The sequence below is a fragment of the Cydia fagiglandana genome, chromosome 22 (assembly GCF_963556715.1).
Source record: "Cydia fagiglandana chromosome 22, ilCydFagi1.1, whole genome shotgun sequence".
NCBI lineage: Eukaryota > Metazoa > Arthropoda > Insecta > Lepidoptera > Tortricidae > Cydia > Cydia fagiglandana.
In genome coordinates this window covers 6,904,141-6,919,682 of record NC_085953.1, presented here as the reverse complement: position 1 = coordinate 6,919,682, position 15,542 = coordinate 6,904,141, and the positions used below count along the sequence as shown (strand labels likewise).

General features: G+C 44.9%; 1 protein-coding gene across 1 annotated transcript in view; it reads right to left on the bottom strand.

Annotated features, from left to right (window-relative positions):
* Window positions 1–15,542, bottom strand: part of LOC134675454 (uncharacterized) — a 238,950-nt gene that overhangs the window by 27,358 nt on the left and 196,050 nt on the right. Inside the window, exons 18-22 of the mRNA XM_063533723.1 lie at window positions 9,725–9,805; window positions 6,448–6,619; window positions 5,315–5,434; window positions 3,722–3,829; window positions 344–473 (exon numbers count right to left, since the gene is read on the bottom strand). Of these exons, the coding sequence (XP_063389793.1) occupies window positions 344–473; window positions 3,722–3,829; window positions 5,315–5,434; window positions 6,448–6,619; window positions 9,725–9,805 (611 nt within the window). The remainder of the gene's footprint in view (window positions 1–343; window positions 474–3,721; window positions 3,830–5,314; window positions 5,435–6,447; window positions 6,620–9,724; window positions 9,806–15,542) is intronic.

The following is a 15,542-nucleotide window of genomic DNA, read 5'->3' as shown; positions in this document are numbered from 1 at the left end:
GTGTCAGCTTAATTTGAGTTCTGTTACCAAAATAATAAGGTTACCATTAAAGTGCAGGTAGTGGTCTTGTTTAAATGGTGGTGTCTAAACTTAACGTATCGAAGTGACTTGAGCTCTATTGCCCGAATTCTTGGGTTCTTTATTGTGTAGTTAGTGGTATAGTAAACGCAAACCAAACTGACGACCGGGGTCGTAAAACTTCTCATTCACACTCGCGTGGTCGTAGGCAGGGTGAGAGAGATAGAGAAATGACCTCGGTAGTCAGTTTGGTTTGCGTTTACTATAGTGGTCCGGGTCCCTATTATCTGAACCAAAAGTGTTGAATAAATTTAAACTCTATTACCTGTATCATAGGGTTGTCATTATTGTGCAGATAGTGGTCCTGCCACGTGTCGCCGGTGTCTGATCGTAGGATGACGATCTCTCGCTCTTTGCACGACGATGTGAAGATAGGCACCTCGATTATTACTGGCCTGCAAAACAAATACACATATAAGCCCTCGGATCGAAATTCTATTCTAAATGTATAAATTTAAGGCCGATTTTTGGCTGGCAAATTTAGGCCCCTGGGATTTCAACATAATGAACTCGCTATGCGAAGGACGGAGTAGCTATTGATCAATGAAAATGAGTATGGCCTCGGCCTCTGGTTAAAGTCACATGTACAGCGACACCCGGAGACAGAGGCCTTAGTGTACGGTCTGAGTGGCCGAGCGTCAGATCGAACGGCAGATAGGCAGGGTCATAGTAGAGTCGCCATCAGATATACAGGAGCGGTCAAGGCGCTAACAAATATCTGAACTCGCCTCTATTGTCAAGGCGATAGAGCGCGTGTTCTGATATTGTGAACACCTTGGCCGCTCCGATATATTTGATGGCGACTGTACATTCATGTACAAATGAACGCTAAACGCCCTGCCAGGTTGTACACTTCACTCGAACGTCCAAAGCGAGAGAGAGAGAGACTTACGCCAGGAACTTGGCGCCCTGCGGCTGCAGCTCGAGCAGGCGCGACGCCAGCGCCTCGCCCTCCATCAGCGGCGCCGGCGCCGCGTGGACGCTCTGTGACGTATGAACCTCCAATGATGCCGGTATACTTACGCCAGGAACTTGGCGCCCTGCGGCTGCAGCTCGAGCAGGCGCGACGCCAGCGCCTCGCCCTCCATCAGCGGCGCCGGCGCCGCGTGGCCGCTCTGTGACGTATGAACCTCCAATGATGCCGGTATACTTACGCCAGGAACTTGGCGCCCTGCGGCTGCAGCTCGAGCAGGCGCGACGCCAGCGCCTCGCCCTCCATCAGCGGCGCCGGCGCCGCGTGGCCGCTCTGTGACGTATGAACCTCCAATGATGCCGGTATACTTACGCCAGGAACTTGGCGCCCTGCGGCTGCAGCTCGAGCAGGCGCGACGCCAGCGCCTCGCCCTCCATCAGCGGCGCCGGCGCCGCGTGGCCGCTCTGTGACGTATGAACCTCCAATGATGCCGGTATACTTACGCCAGGAACTTGGCGCCCTGCGGCTGCAGCTCGAGCAGGCGCGACGCCAGCGCCTCGCCCTCCATCAGCGGCGCCGGCGCCGCGTGGCCGCTCTGTGACGTATGAACCTCCAATGATGCCGGTATACTTACGCCAGGAACTTGGCGCCCTGCGGCTGCAGCTCGAGCAGGCGCGACGCCAGCGCCTCGCCCTCCATCAGCGGCGCCGGCGCCGCGTGGCCGCTCTGTGACGTATGAACCTCCAATGATGCCGGTATACTTACGCCAGGAACTTGGCGCCCTGCGGCTGCAGCTCGAGCAGGCGCGACGCCAGCGCCTCGCCCTCCATCAGCGGCGCCGGCGCCGCGTGGCCGCTCTGTGACGTATGAACCTCCAATGATGCCGGTATACTTACGCCAGGAACTTGGCGCCCTGCGGCTGCAGCTCGAGCAGGCGCGACGCCAGCGCCTCGCCCTCCATCAGCGGCGCCGGCGCCGCGTGGCCGCTCTGTGACGTATGAACCTCCAATGATGCCGGTATACTTACGCCAGGAACTTGGCGCCCTGCGGCTGCAGCTCGAGCAGGCGCGACGCCAGCGCCTCGCCCTCCATCAGCGGCGCCGGCGCCGCGTGGCCGCTCTGTGACGTATGAACCTCCAATGATGCCGGTATACTTACGCCAGGAACTTGGCGCCCTGCGGCTGCAGCTCGAGCAGGCGCGACGCCAGCGCCTCGCCCTCCATCAGCGGCGCCGGCGCCGCGTGGCCGCTCTGTGACGTATGAACCTCCAATGATGCCGGTATACTTACGCCAGGAACTTGGCGCCCTGCGGCTGCAGCTCGAGCAGGCGCGACGCCAGCGCCTCGCCCTCCATCAGCGGCGCCGGCGCCGCGTGGCCGCTCTGTGACGTATGAACCTCCAATGATGCCGGTATACTTACGCCAGGAACTTGGCGCCCTGCGGCTGCAGCTCGAGCAGGCGCGACGCCAGCGCCTCGCCCTCCATCAGCGGCGCCGGCGCCGCGTGGCCGCTCTGTGACGTATGAACCTCCAATGATGCCGGTATACTTACGCCAGGAACTTGGCGCCCTGCGGCTGCAGCTCGAGCAGGCGCGACGCCAGCGCCTCGCCCTCCATCAGCGGCGCCGGCGCCGCGTGGCCGCTCTGTGACGTATGAACCTCCAATGATGCCGGTATACTTACGCCAGGAACTTGGCGCCCTGCGGCTGCAGCTCGAGCAGGCGCGACGCCAGCGCCTCGCCCTCCATCAGCGGCGCCGGCGCCGCGTGGCCGCTCTGTGACGTATGAACCTCCAATGATGCCGGTATACTTACGCCAGGAACTTGGCGCCCTGCGGCTGCAGCTCGAGCAGGCGCGACGCCAGCGCCTCGCCCTCCATCAGCGGCGCCGGCGCCGCGTGGCCGCTCTGTGACGTATGAACCTCCAATGATGCCGGTATACTTACGCCAGGAACTTGGCGCCCTGCGGCTGCAGCTCGAGCAGGCGCGACGCCAGCGCCTCGCCCTCCATCAGCGGCGCCGGCGCCGCGTGGCCGCTCTGTGACGTATGAACCTCCAATGATGCCGGTATACTTACGCCAGGAACTTGGCGCCCTGCGGCTGCAGCTCGAGCAGGCGCGACGCCAGCGCCTCGCCCTCCATCAGCGGCGCCGGCGCCGCGTGGCCGCTCTGTGACGTATGAACCTCCAATGATGCCGGTATACTTACGCCAGGAACTTGGCGCCCTGCGGCTGCAGCTCGAGCAGGCGCGACGCCAGCGCCTCGCCCTCCATCAGCGGCGCCGGCGCCGCGTGGCCGCTCTGTGACGTATGAACCTCCAATGATGCCGGTATACTTACGCCAGGAACTTGGCGCCCTGCGGCTGCAGCTCGAGCAGGCGCGACGCCAGCGCCTCGCCCTCCATCAGCGGCGCCGGCGCCGCGTGGCCGCTCTGTGACGTATGAACCTCCAATGATGCCGGTATACTTACGCCAGGAACTTGGCGCCCTGCGGCTGCAGCTCGAGCAGGCGCGACGCCAGCGCCTCGCCCTCCATCAGCGGCGCCGGCGCCGCGTGGCCGCTCTGTGACGTATGAACCTCCAATGATGCCGGTATACTTACGCCAGGAACTTGGCGCCCTGCGGCTGCAGCTCGAGCAGGCGCGACGCCAGCGCCTCGCCCTCCATCAGCGGCGCCGGCGCCGCGTGGCCGCTCTGTGACGTATGAACCTCCAATGATGCCGGTATACTTACGCCAGGAACTTGGCGCCCTGCGGCTGCAGCTCGAGCAGGCGCGACGCCAGCGCCTCGCCCTCCATCAGCGGCGGCGGCGCCGCGGCCGGCGCGCGCCGCGTGGCCGCTCTGCAACAACATTATTGTAACTGTTAGCTACCGAAATAGTACATTATTGTCGAGGCTCGGAAGTAGCTACTTGCAGGCTGAGGATTCACTTAAACGGACTCCCAAGGTCGTCCGTTTAATACGATGTATTAATTTATACCGATATCACCAGCTCTCAGTCCAGAAAACAGTCACATATGTTCCTATTAACATATACAACTACGAGTACAATACGCAACACTCAAGATCAATAAACCGATTGATATTTCCGTTCGACCGTTATTTCAATTCAACTTCCACGTAATTTCCCAATCAACATAACCTTCATCCATTAGACATTTCTTGAAACACTAGCTAATAATACTCAAACAATACATTAGCATATGAATCACACGCCGAATCACTGCAGTTTTGGGCGTCTGCCATGTAAAACGTTTGTTGTGTACATTAGTGTTTCTTGATAACTTTAATTAGCTCGGTTGCAAATCAACAACTGCAAATCAACTCTTGTAATAGTTTGTCATCTTCTAATAATGGCTATGTCCAAAGTATTACCTACCCCCTTATTCATAAACGTTTACTAAAGTTGACAAGCCGATATTAATCGTTTGTCCGTTTCCATCATATTAATACGGCGGAAAGGGACACACGATTATTATCGGCTTGTCAACTTTAGTAAACGTTTATGAATAAGGGGTTAGGCGTTTCGAACGCGCTGAGGAAATGAGCGCGTTCGAAATACGTTAGTTTTAATGCCGTTGGAAACATGCAGTTTGATCCCCATATGTGGCTTTCCATTTCCAATTGAATCTGTTCAACACACAAAATGGGTGTCCTATACAGAGATATTTTAAGCACAATCTATTCAATTGGCAGAGTAATTTAACAATCCTGCTGCAGTAGATTTGCAATAGAATTGCACAATACTATATCCATGCACGTGATACGTACTGCGCAGTCAGTCTACGTCTAACAATGATATACTATTGACAACAGGTGAATTGATAACTAAAGTGCCCCCTGGTATATTGACTATAAGTAACTCCAACTTGACTGCCTAATCGTTCATCCGTGCATGACTGTGGCGCCGCCCTAGTGGTTGGCATCTGCCAAATACATAGTATGAAGATGTCGTCTCACGAAAGCTCATATTTTCACCACCTCGTGCGTTGCTGTCGCTTGTATTTCCCTCACCACCAATATAAGATCAGCAGACGGAATAACGACACCAAGTTTATAGTTTTCGGAGGTCCTTGCGGATACACTTCGACCCATAGGAATCTTAGAGACGACAGCTTAAGCTTCCTTGGATCATCACGAACTTGTGTATAAGCTTCATCATCATCATAATCATCTCAGCCATAAGACGCTGATTTTTTTTTTTGGTATGGATGTTCTGAGTTGGGCAGCTGGTACCCTACATAGGCCTCCCCCTTATATATACATATATATATATATATATATATATATATATATATATATATATATATATATATGTAAGCTTACCGGCATGTGACCCGGGTGGGGGCGGCGCAGGCGGCGGGCGGCACGACGATGCGCACGCCGCCGCGCCGCTTGGCCTTCATGGCCCCGCCGCGCGCGTCCACCACGAACGACACCAGAAATCTGGAATTAGGATATTGATATTATTATTTATTTTCAGAACGAACTCGTCAAGCAAAATTGGTCAATTTATAACACCTGCCTGGAGAGAGTACTCTTTATTACGCCTGTAAGATAGTTAAGGTCCAATTAGATTCACACTTGCTATCGGGCGGTCCGAAGGCTGCCCGGACATCAGGCCCTATAGTAAGTGTGGATCTAATTGATCCTTTACACAGACCTTACGGGCATACTTGTGTAACTTTATGTTTTTAATAACGTAGTGATTCTCAAGAGGACGTTCTCCGATGCGTTGGACGGGTCAGATAAAAGCCCTTAACACGTGCCAGAGAAGCATCTGCCAAGGAGAACTGGCGTAGAATCGTTCGTCGTTCAACGGGACCACGACTGCTCCGCCAAGAGTAATTCGACGGAGAAGAAGAAGAAGTGATTCTCGAAATATTTATTTATATTCTCACCCGATGTCGAGCGGCTGGCGGTCGATGGTGGCCACCTTCTTGTCATTGTTGCTGGGGGAGGGGTGGCCGTCCGTGACGGAGTCCTCGAGGGGCCGCGCCCGGTGCAGGGTGCCGGCTTCGCTGTTCATGTAGCGGTATTGCTGCTGCTGAATAACGTGGTGATTCTCAAAATATTTTTATTCTCACCCGATGTCGAGCGGCTGCCGGTCGATGGTGGCCACCTTCTTGTAATTGTTGCTGGGGTAGAGGTGGCCGTCCGTGACGGAGTCCACGAGGGGCCGCGCCCGGTGCAGGGTGCCGGCCTCGCTGTTCATGTAGCGGTATTGCTGCTGCTGAATAACGTGGTGATTGTCAAAATATTTATATTCTCACCCGATGTCGAGCGGCTGCCGTTCGATGGTGGCCACCTTCTTGTAATTGTTGCTGGGGTAGAGGTGGCCGTCCGTGACGGAGTCCACGAGGGGCCGCGCCCGGTGCAGGGTGCCGGCCTCGCTGTTCATGTAGCGGTATTGCTGCTGCTGAATAACGTGGTGATTGTCAAAATATTTATATTCTCACCCGATGTCGAGCGGCTGCCGGTCGATGGTGGCCACCTTCTTGTCATTGTTGCTGGGGTAGAGGTGGCCGTCCGTGACGGAGTCCTCGAGGGGCCGCGCCCGGTGCAGGGTGCCGGCCTCGCTGTTCATGTAGCGGTATTGTTGCTGCTGCTGAATTGGACACTCGACTTCTCCTGGAAAACGAGAATTAACATCAGTTTCGTATTTAGGTAACACGATATTGGTTAAATTTGATTGTTTTTTTTTACTGAATTACCTAGATGTCATACTTATTATATAAGCCTACACGGTGTCCCACTGCTGGGCAAAGGCCTCCACCCTCGATTTCCATTCGTCTCGGTTTTGAGCAATCTCCGGCCCGTGGTTAAGATATCTTAACATATGCATATGCGTCCAGGTCGTCCCGCCATCTCCGTCTGGGCCTACCAGATTCTCGCCCGTCTTGCAGCACCCATACCGTGGTTATTATGGCCCACCTCTTATACTTTATACATACACACATCATGCATACTCTTATTCTTATTCTTCTTTGGTCATACTTATACTAAAGAAAAAGTGACTAAGCCCTCCATAGGCGGTGCCGTCTTTGAGAAAGGACTTGGTCTCTTTTCTTAAGTGGGTATACGTTATACGACATTTAATTCAGTTTATAAATTAGTATTGTGACTACTTAAAAAAACACAAATCAATATATTATGTAAGAAATAATTTGTTCCCTAAGTTGTAACCTACTTGTATACGTATACATTCTTGAACTATTAAGACGGTTGCCCTAACAGCCCTAACGGATTGGGCAATCTAATTGTCGCAACGACTTGATTTGCGATTGCGCATCGCATAAAAATTTGACCCCAGTAATTGAGCGTAATGAGCATAATGTGATTGCTCTAATCAAGATGACCTGATATACTTGCTATCGATTCTCGGAGCCAACGGTATAAGAAGTTGTAATTAGATATAGTTCTAACGGGAGTTTTCATTGATGCATGTGCTATATGCAGTAGTATTGTAGTAAAATTGAAGAAATTCTCTAATAATAGCCTAATCAATCACATATTGAAATTGATAGCCTAACAGTACTCCAGTTATTTTACTGTCAATTTATAATGGTTCAATTAGGTAAATATCTAGTGTATTGAGTACATATCTTCACTGCTTTGATAAAAACCGGGCAAGTGCGAGTCGGACTCGCGCACGAAGGGTTCCGTACCATAATGCAAAAAAAGGCAAAAAAAAACAGTCTCCCATCCAAGTAATGACCCCGCCCGACGTTGCTTAACTTCGGTCAAAAATCACGTTTGTTGTATGGGAGCCCCACTTAAATCTTTATTTTATTCTGTTTTTAGTATTTGTTGTTATAGCGGCAACAGAAATACATCATCTGTGAAAATTTCAACTGTCTAGCTATCACGGTTCGTGAGATACATACAGCCTGTGGCCTATTTTATAAAGCTACAAGTTACAATTTACAAGCGGAAGTCTCGTTCTAACACATAGGGTTAGAAAGAGACTTCCGCTTGTAAATTGTAACTTGTAGCTTTATAAAATAGGCCACTGGTGACAGACGGACGGACGGACGGACGGACAGCAGAGTCTTAGTACATAATAGGGTCCCGTTTTACCCTTTGGGTACAGAACCCTAAAAAAGCTCTTATCTTGTTCTGATAATCAAAAGAAAACTGTGGTATCTAACTAAACTAAGGGGCTGTCCATAAATGACGTCATCGATTTTTGATCCTAAAATCATCAAAAAATCATGCTTCGAATGACCCCGTTTCCTCCTACGCCATGCTACCATCATCTATGTCCAGACCCCCCCCCCCCCCCTCTCTAATTTGAAATGACGTAATTTATGAATAGCCCCTAAGTATGTATGGGATGCGTACCGATTTACTTCGTTTCAACTTCGATTGATTCTAGTCTAATGTACGAAACTAAATCCTATGATATTTTATATGTAGATGTGTTATACACGTTCCAAAATTGAAGCACTCACCTCGTGTCATGTGTACGAGTTTGTCTCAGTCTGCCTGACGCAAGCGCGAAGTGTACACCGGTTAATACTTTTCCACAAATAACGTGTATTAAGCAACAAAATGCCGACCTGCGTTATGTTGAAATGCTCAAATTATCCGCGGAAGCGCAAAAAAATTGACGGCGTCACATATCATTGGTAAGTAAAAGCTGAAATAAACCGTTTTTCTTCGGTTTAATCTTGAATTAAATAAACCCAGCCGCCATTTTCGCCGGCTGACAGAACGAGATAAGTTTATGTTCTCATCAGCGAGAATGACAAGGACGCACCAACTGCGTACATAGATTATCATAGCAGACGCGTCATGGTATGTTGCATTCATTGTTTGGTGCTTGTCGTACAAATAAAAGAAATATACTTAAATTTCAACTTTAATATTGAAGTTTTTTACTTGAACGCATTTTTTCTTGTATTTATGTACAACAATTGGCAAATTAAAGATTATTATTGGCCATATTATTGTCCGGGTCGCGTCAATTAAGTAAATAGGTATATTGCTGTTTATACAAAGATTACTACAAAATTAGTATTTATTGTCAGGCATTTCATTTTCTCACACAGTAACAATTATTAATAACATAAAATTGTTAGTAAAATAAAGGATTTTGTTGTTATTGAGTTTGCTTTTTGTCAAAATGTTTCTATCGTATAAGAAAAATGATGAATAAAGAGTATAATATAATATCTTTTATTTACATAACTAAATATGAAAACTTTTTACTTCGGTAGCGAGTACATTACTACATAAAACTGCATTAAAATGATTTGCATCTTCTGTCAAACATCTTAGTCTTTGATATTTTTTTTCTTAATAAGTTTTATACTTCGCGCCATATTCACTGTTTGCCGTCGTGTTATGGTGGTATCACTGATTTACCAAATTCACGCGCAAGTGACAAACACTAGCCGTCTCTTTTTTACTTAGGTATTCTTTCAATTGTGCCGTCTCTTTTACGCATTTGCATATGAAGTTGTAAACAAATTGTAACTAATGCTGCCGTGTCGTTGGCAGCATTGGTTGGCATCATTTTTTTCGCTTGATATGTTAGTGTATGGCTTATCTACATATAAAATATCATAGACTAAATCTAACAAAATATCGTTACCTATGTGTTTATGGGCATTATGTACACATATACCTACAAACGTGTTCTTCAGTAGAATTTTTAAGAAAATTAGTACTCGAATGAGCAATGTAGAATCTTCAGCACCTGCAATCGCATCAAAGCCTTAGAATCCTTACCTCCTTCGTCCTCGGAATCGCTCATGAAGGTGTCCTGCATGAGCTCAGGCGCAGCCACTCTGTATTTGCCCTCCAAGCCGCCTGGAACAAACAAACAAACAAAATAAGCAAAGTGTTGGCAGGCGTGGCTCACTCCGCGATTTCGTCGCTTTGCAACAGGTACAAGTACATCCGTTCCAAACCAATTTTGGTGACTAGCCGTAACCGCGCGTGGCGCTGTCGCCACCTAGCGCTCATATCTTTCCTAATCGTAACAGACGCGTTGTTAGAGAGTGAATCTTCTGTACCTAGTACTATTATTTATTCTGTGGTGTTGGTCCAAATCAAGCGTAAAACGTAATGCATGACATGAGGCCCTGTGTCATCTTCATGGATTCCATAATAGTCATTATGTAAATTTGACCTTTACTACTTTTCCATTCTAGTCAAAATATATGCTATAAGTATTTATAGTTTATTTATTATTGTCATGGTCTTGCAGTGTTTTTCAAGGTAAGTAGGTACTATCCCATTTGTATCAGGCAATTTAAAAAAGTAGTTAATCTTAAATGTTTTCTTCTTTTCTTCTTCTTTTAGAAAACTTTAAATTAGCACATAATCAGAGCAATGACACTTAATTTATAAATAGTTTAACTAAGCTTAAACCTTATCTTCCAAACAAATTACGAAATAAAGCTTTAATTACCTTTTTTTATATTGGCAATGTCTAGCTGTTATAACCATTTCGCAGATTTCCCATACCCTAACAATACAACAATGATGTTAGTATCGTAAATTGGAGTTTTTTGTAAACAAAATTACATTAGGCGTTTCCTTTTGGCGTAAATTATACCGTGGTTAGACGGTTCTTTTCTTAAAGGTTTGATACATGTACGGAAAATATTTGACTAACTTGTGGTAGTGCTAATGATTGTAAAGAACGTAGCGTAGCGTGGCGTCTAAACAATTTGGGTAGTACATAGATAAGCATACTAGTGCAAACAAAAACCTATCACCAATTACTGTGTGAACTACGACTTCGTATAAAACCCAGACTTATTGGGAATGTCCAGCAATCAATTAAAGTACGGTTTCAAAACGAAACTTTCCTTAGAAAGTGTCAACGTACGTTCCATACATTAGGAAGTACATTTCAATATTGTTTTGGCCACGTTCTCATACTGAATGCTAAATAGCTACCAAGTGCAAACAAACAATATACAAGAAATATACACGTGTGAAAGGGACAGGTAAAGTGATTAGTATGTAAGGTAATATAGGTATCTCTTTTCAAAGTTTGAGGTGCCTGTAAATGGGCAGGTTGCATCGGTTTGCATTTCGAGAACAGTTAAAGGTCGATGGCTTGACGAATCGATTCGTTTGGGACATTTGGATGGTTTACTTTGGCCCGTTAGTCCGGTGGTTTTACGTTTGAGAATTACGATTATTTGATCGCATCCAATTTGTTAAGCCTTATTTTATTTGTAAATTAAGATGTTCGTCTTACTTGAACGAAATCGTAATTTAAATAACAATAACTCATTGGGTCCAAGTCCAACTTAAATGAGGTCTTAATTGAGAACGCTTTATGGTAACATTCCATTTCTAACCGCAGCTGCACTATCGATTCTGAACGCGTCGCTGTCATTGTCAATTTCCATAGTAAAATGAACAGTAGTGCAGCTGTCGTTGGAAATGGACTGTCACCTTTACTGTTATTATGTAGAGTCAGCAATACTATGCACGGTGGCTAAAAACGTAACTGCATTCCCGTGGCCAGGCAGGTTTTGGGATTATACTAAGCAACTTTTACTATGAGACCAACACTGAAATCGCGAAAAAAAAAATTTAACCCTCCCATAGAAAATGGACCAGACAAAATGTGTGAAGCGACCAAATTTTTTTTCGCGAAATTGCTCAGTATTAAAGCAAAACCTCCCTGGCAACGGGAATGCAGTTATTTTTTAGCCAACCTGTATATAAGCGAATACGCTTAGCACGTTTTCATACAAATAACTTATATGCAGAGGAGGGGTACCTTTTCTCTGCAGCTGATTGTATATCCGTGGCATTTGCCGGCACAACGTGAAGAAGATAATGAAATGATGATCACATATACATAATTCTCATAATATGTTAGGCAAAGCGTTTTCAGCATACCAATCATATTTCTGAAAGTTCGCCTTCAGCAAAAAACACCAGCATTAAACACAGATTAAACTGGAGGAACAAATAAAAACACCAGCTTATTGGCTTCCACTACCCACACACCCGAATTAACAGGTTTCCTAAAATAGCAGAAGTTACGATAGACCACGTCACGTTGGATTGGCACGCCGCTTTATTCTTTAGTTTAATGGCTGCCCAATTGGGCTGGTGGAGATGACAGCGTTTTGGGAACGTGTTTTGGTACATACCAGTAGAGATATATATATAATCAAGAAAAAGTCATTCTCGAATAGATAGCGCCATTACCTTTGACCTATTCTCGGCTAGATGGCGTTGACGACACCGTTTGACATTTAACAATTTTAACACATATCAGTGAAAGAAAATGGGTCAGTATGGAACAATAAAAATTAAAAATCATTTATCCGTAAACATATTTTGATTAATTTATACATTTTCAATTTTATTTTAAGTTTTAATCGTGTGTCGATAGATGGCAGTAAATGTACCGTGACTACAAAATTTACTTTGGCAATAGCCCTCTATACTGTCAATTCTCTTTGGTACATAATAACGATATATTCTGCCAGACAGCTTCTCTGACATTTAGGCGACAGAATCTTAAGCAAGGAGCATCATTTACTTAGGTCTTAAAAGATTTATTAAAGTGTGCTATCATGTATATGCCAAGGTGTGCCGTGTTCAAGCAAGCCGATATCTCGCGGACCCATGTAGATGATTTAAGGAAGATAAACACACAGACAAACAAGCGCTAGTCTTTCAAACGTGGGCTAACCGAATTCTAAATCTAAATTCGGCGAATGATCTTTTCGCAAGTCATGCCTATGCGAACGGCACTCTAGTTAGTAGCTTTTTCTTCAAATATGGGTGCTATACTCGTGTATATCCTTCTGTATTTGATGCTGAGCATACCTTTACGCTTCGTGCATACCAGCATAGACCTACAATGTTGCATAGAGCAGACTGCAAGAATTTCTCCCCAATTAGAGCCAGGTCATTCAGGTACCAACGTGTCACAGCTGACGCCTAATAAAGGGCCACAATTGGAGTCAGAAGTCAGAGTCAATTGCTCGCCTACGCGGTGACATCAGTCTGTGGTTCCCGCAGTACGCTTAGTAAAACAAACCAGCATAATTTCAACTATAGTTCCGTTAGAACTTTGCACAATTGAAGATGACTTTATAAATGGTTGATCTGATGCTATGCGCTCAGGAGTCGCTAATGTAAAGTATATTTATGATCTTTTAGTATGGCTACTGTGCCCACGTTAACGCTTAAGTTGTCCTCAATGGAAGTTCAGATCGCTTTCGTGCAATAGGGTGCAACTAGAAAAGGGGCCCGGCGTTTTCGTATTGCGTCGTACAATAAAATTGTATCAACTAAAGACGTGCATACTGACGAGAATGAGGTATAAGGATTTAATTTATAATCAGACTATTCACTGTCATAAGAAAATAAGCAAATATTTTCGTTTGCTAGTGTTGAATTGCGACAAATACTCGTATAACAGTAGCCTTGATTGACGCCATATCTATGCTATTACGATTCTTATATTACGTTGTTTTCATACATCAAGTTAGGTCATCTGAGAACCATCAACGTAGTTAAAGATAGACGCATGTCACAAGTATTTACTACGAGTATAAGATGACGACTTTTTTGTTCGAAGACGAGGTTGTCCATATACGATGGAGCTAAAATTAGAAATGCAATCACTGCAGCACGTATTCAATAATGATTTGTATGCGAGAATATGCACACTTGCACGGGCTCGATTGTGACTTTGCGGACATTGATTTTTAGCCGAATTGGAAAAGTTCCTGATATCATCGGAATATTCATTACGTTATTTTACCGATTTTCGATCATCATTGGCCACATCATCCATTGTAGATGCTTGTTGCGGCGCTTGTGGGGGATTACGGGGTCCCACGCATCGCCTTTGATGGCTATAAAGTTTTTTTTTTCATTTCAAGTCCAACAGCAGCGCGGCATTTCTTGCCACATCGATCGCACACAAAATAGTGTAGTAAACGAAGCAAGTTGTTGTATGGAGACCCATGCATTAATTTCTCAGTCGATGAGATTTTGCTTGGTTATTGTATAGTATGAGCCGAAACTAACATATAAATATCCAAAAAAAAAACCACTCCTAAGTTAGGTATTTATACGTAAAAATACAAATCTGTTTATATATTGAACCGAGTAATTCCTCCGTCCAAAATTATTTTACCAAATAAGTTATTTGTATCAGTATGTGATACTAGAAAAAAATCTAAAACTTTTGTCAAACATGAGAATATTTTTTTTACGATAATTCCTTTTTTGGCGCTCTTTTTCATCGGAAAATTGCTCTGCCATTTTTTCCTTCTTATATGATCTTAGAACATAATTTGGCGTAGTGGGTAAAAAAATCCAAAAAAAATGCATACCCAAGTTTATGTATTTTAGAACTACGAGTATAAAAAACTGAGAGTGGAAAATTACTCAGCCTGATTTCTTTTTAAATATATACTAAGTAGTCACGTATATACTTAAATCCAAAATATCCAAAAGAACTGTCATCCCTTGTACACCCCGCTCCCTATACACTGCTCCCGATATGTTTAGTTTTGAATACGCTCGTTATTTTTTTGGATGTTTTTATAGTTGAATGGAAAGAAAACTGTGAACTTAATTCAATAAATAAAATGGATTGAGAAATTTTCCACAGCGAGTAAAAAGGCAATTTCTGAAAAAAAGTATAGTTACATGGTAAATTTTTTAGATTTTTAATCTGTATGTATAAATCGGCAATAAAATGGCATTCCAGTGAAAAAATTAGACTGAGCAATTTTCCGGTCCAAGCCACGCCAAAAACTTATATTTTGTTAATATTGGTATTTCTGCGGGGTTTTTTTTTTTGATATTTCATATATTGTTGCATTGCAATACGTTACATGAACATGTCCGGAGAAGAAAGTTTAAACGGAGCAATTTTCCGTAAAAAGATATTAAAGATTTAAGACTTTAGGTATTTACTTAAATACTATTATTATTATTTTTTGGAAATTTATACAATACTTTTTATTTATGGATACTTTATCATACTGTAAAGCTTTTTCTGGCTGAGGAATTACTGCGGGGTCCACTACCTTTATTTACTACACTAAAACGCGAGTCCGCTGAACAGAAACAGGACCGATTCAATTATTTTTAAATGGGTATATAATATATACTATATATATATATCTTGAGATATTGCACATGATACGTAAGTCAAGGAATTGTTATCATATGTAGATACATATTCCTACCAAACATGTGCCTGCTTACCATTAGATACCAATAAACAATACACATTACATTCTATCGTAAAGTAATGAAGATAATGTTTATTTGATGTACAGTTGACGGCAATGTAAAGTGTAACGCGGTCAGGGCGTGATAAATATTGTGACGAATTAAGGGCGGGAAGCCGTAGAAATGGTGTCTGAGGGGGCCTATTCAGCAGCTAACGGGGAATATGATGGCAATTCGATATCAATGTCGGTGCGCCCGTCTACTTGGAATCGGCGCGTCTAGCAATCGCAGTGAAGTGATTCTCGTATTGGTAGATCTAAAAGTACGTTTCTGAAGAAGCTCTTGGCTTTTCTACCGTATATTATGG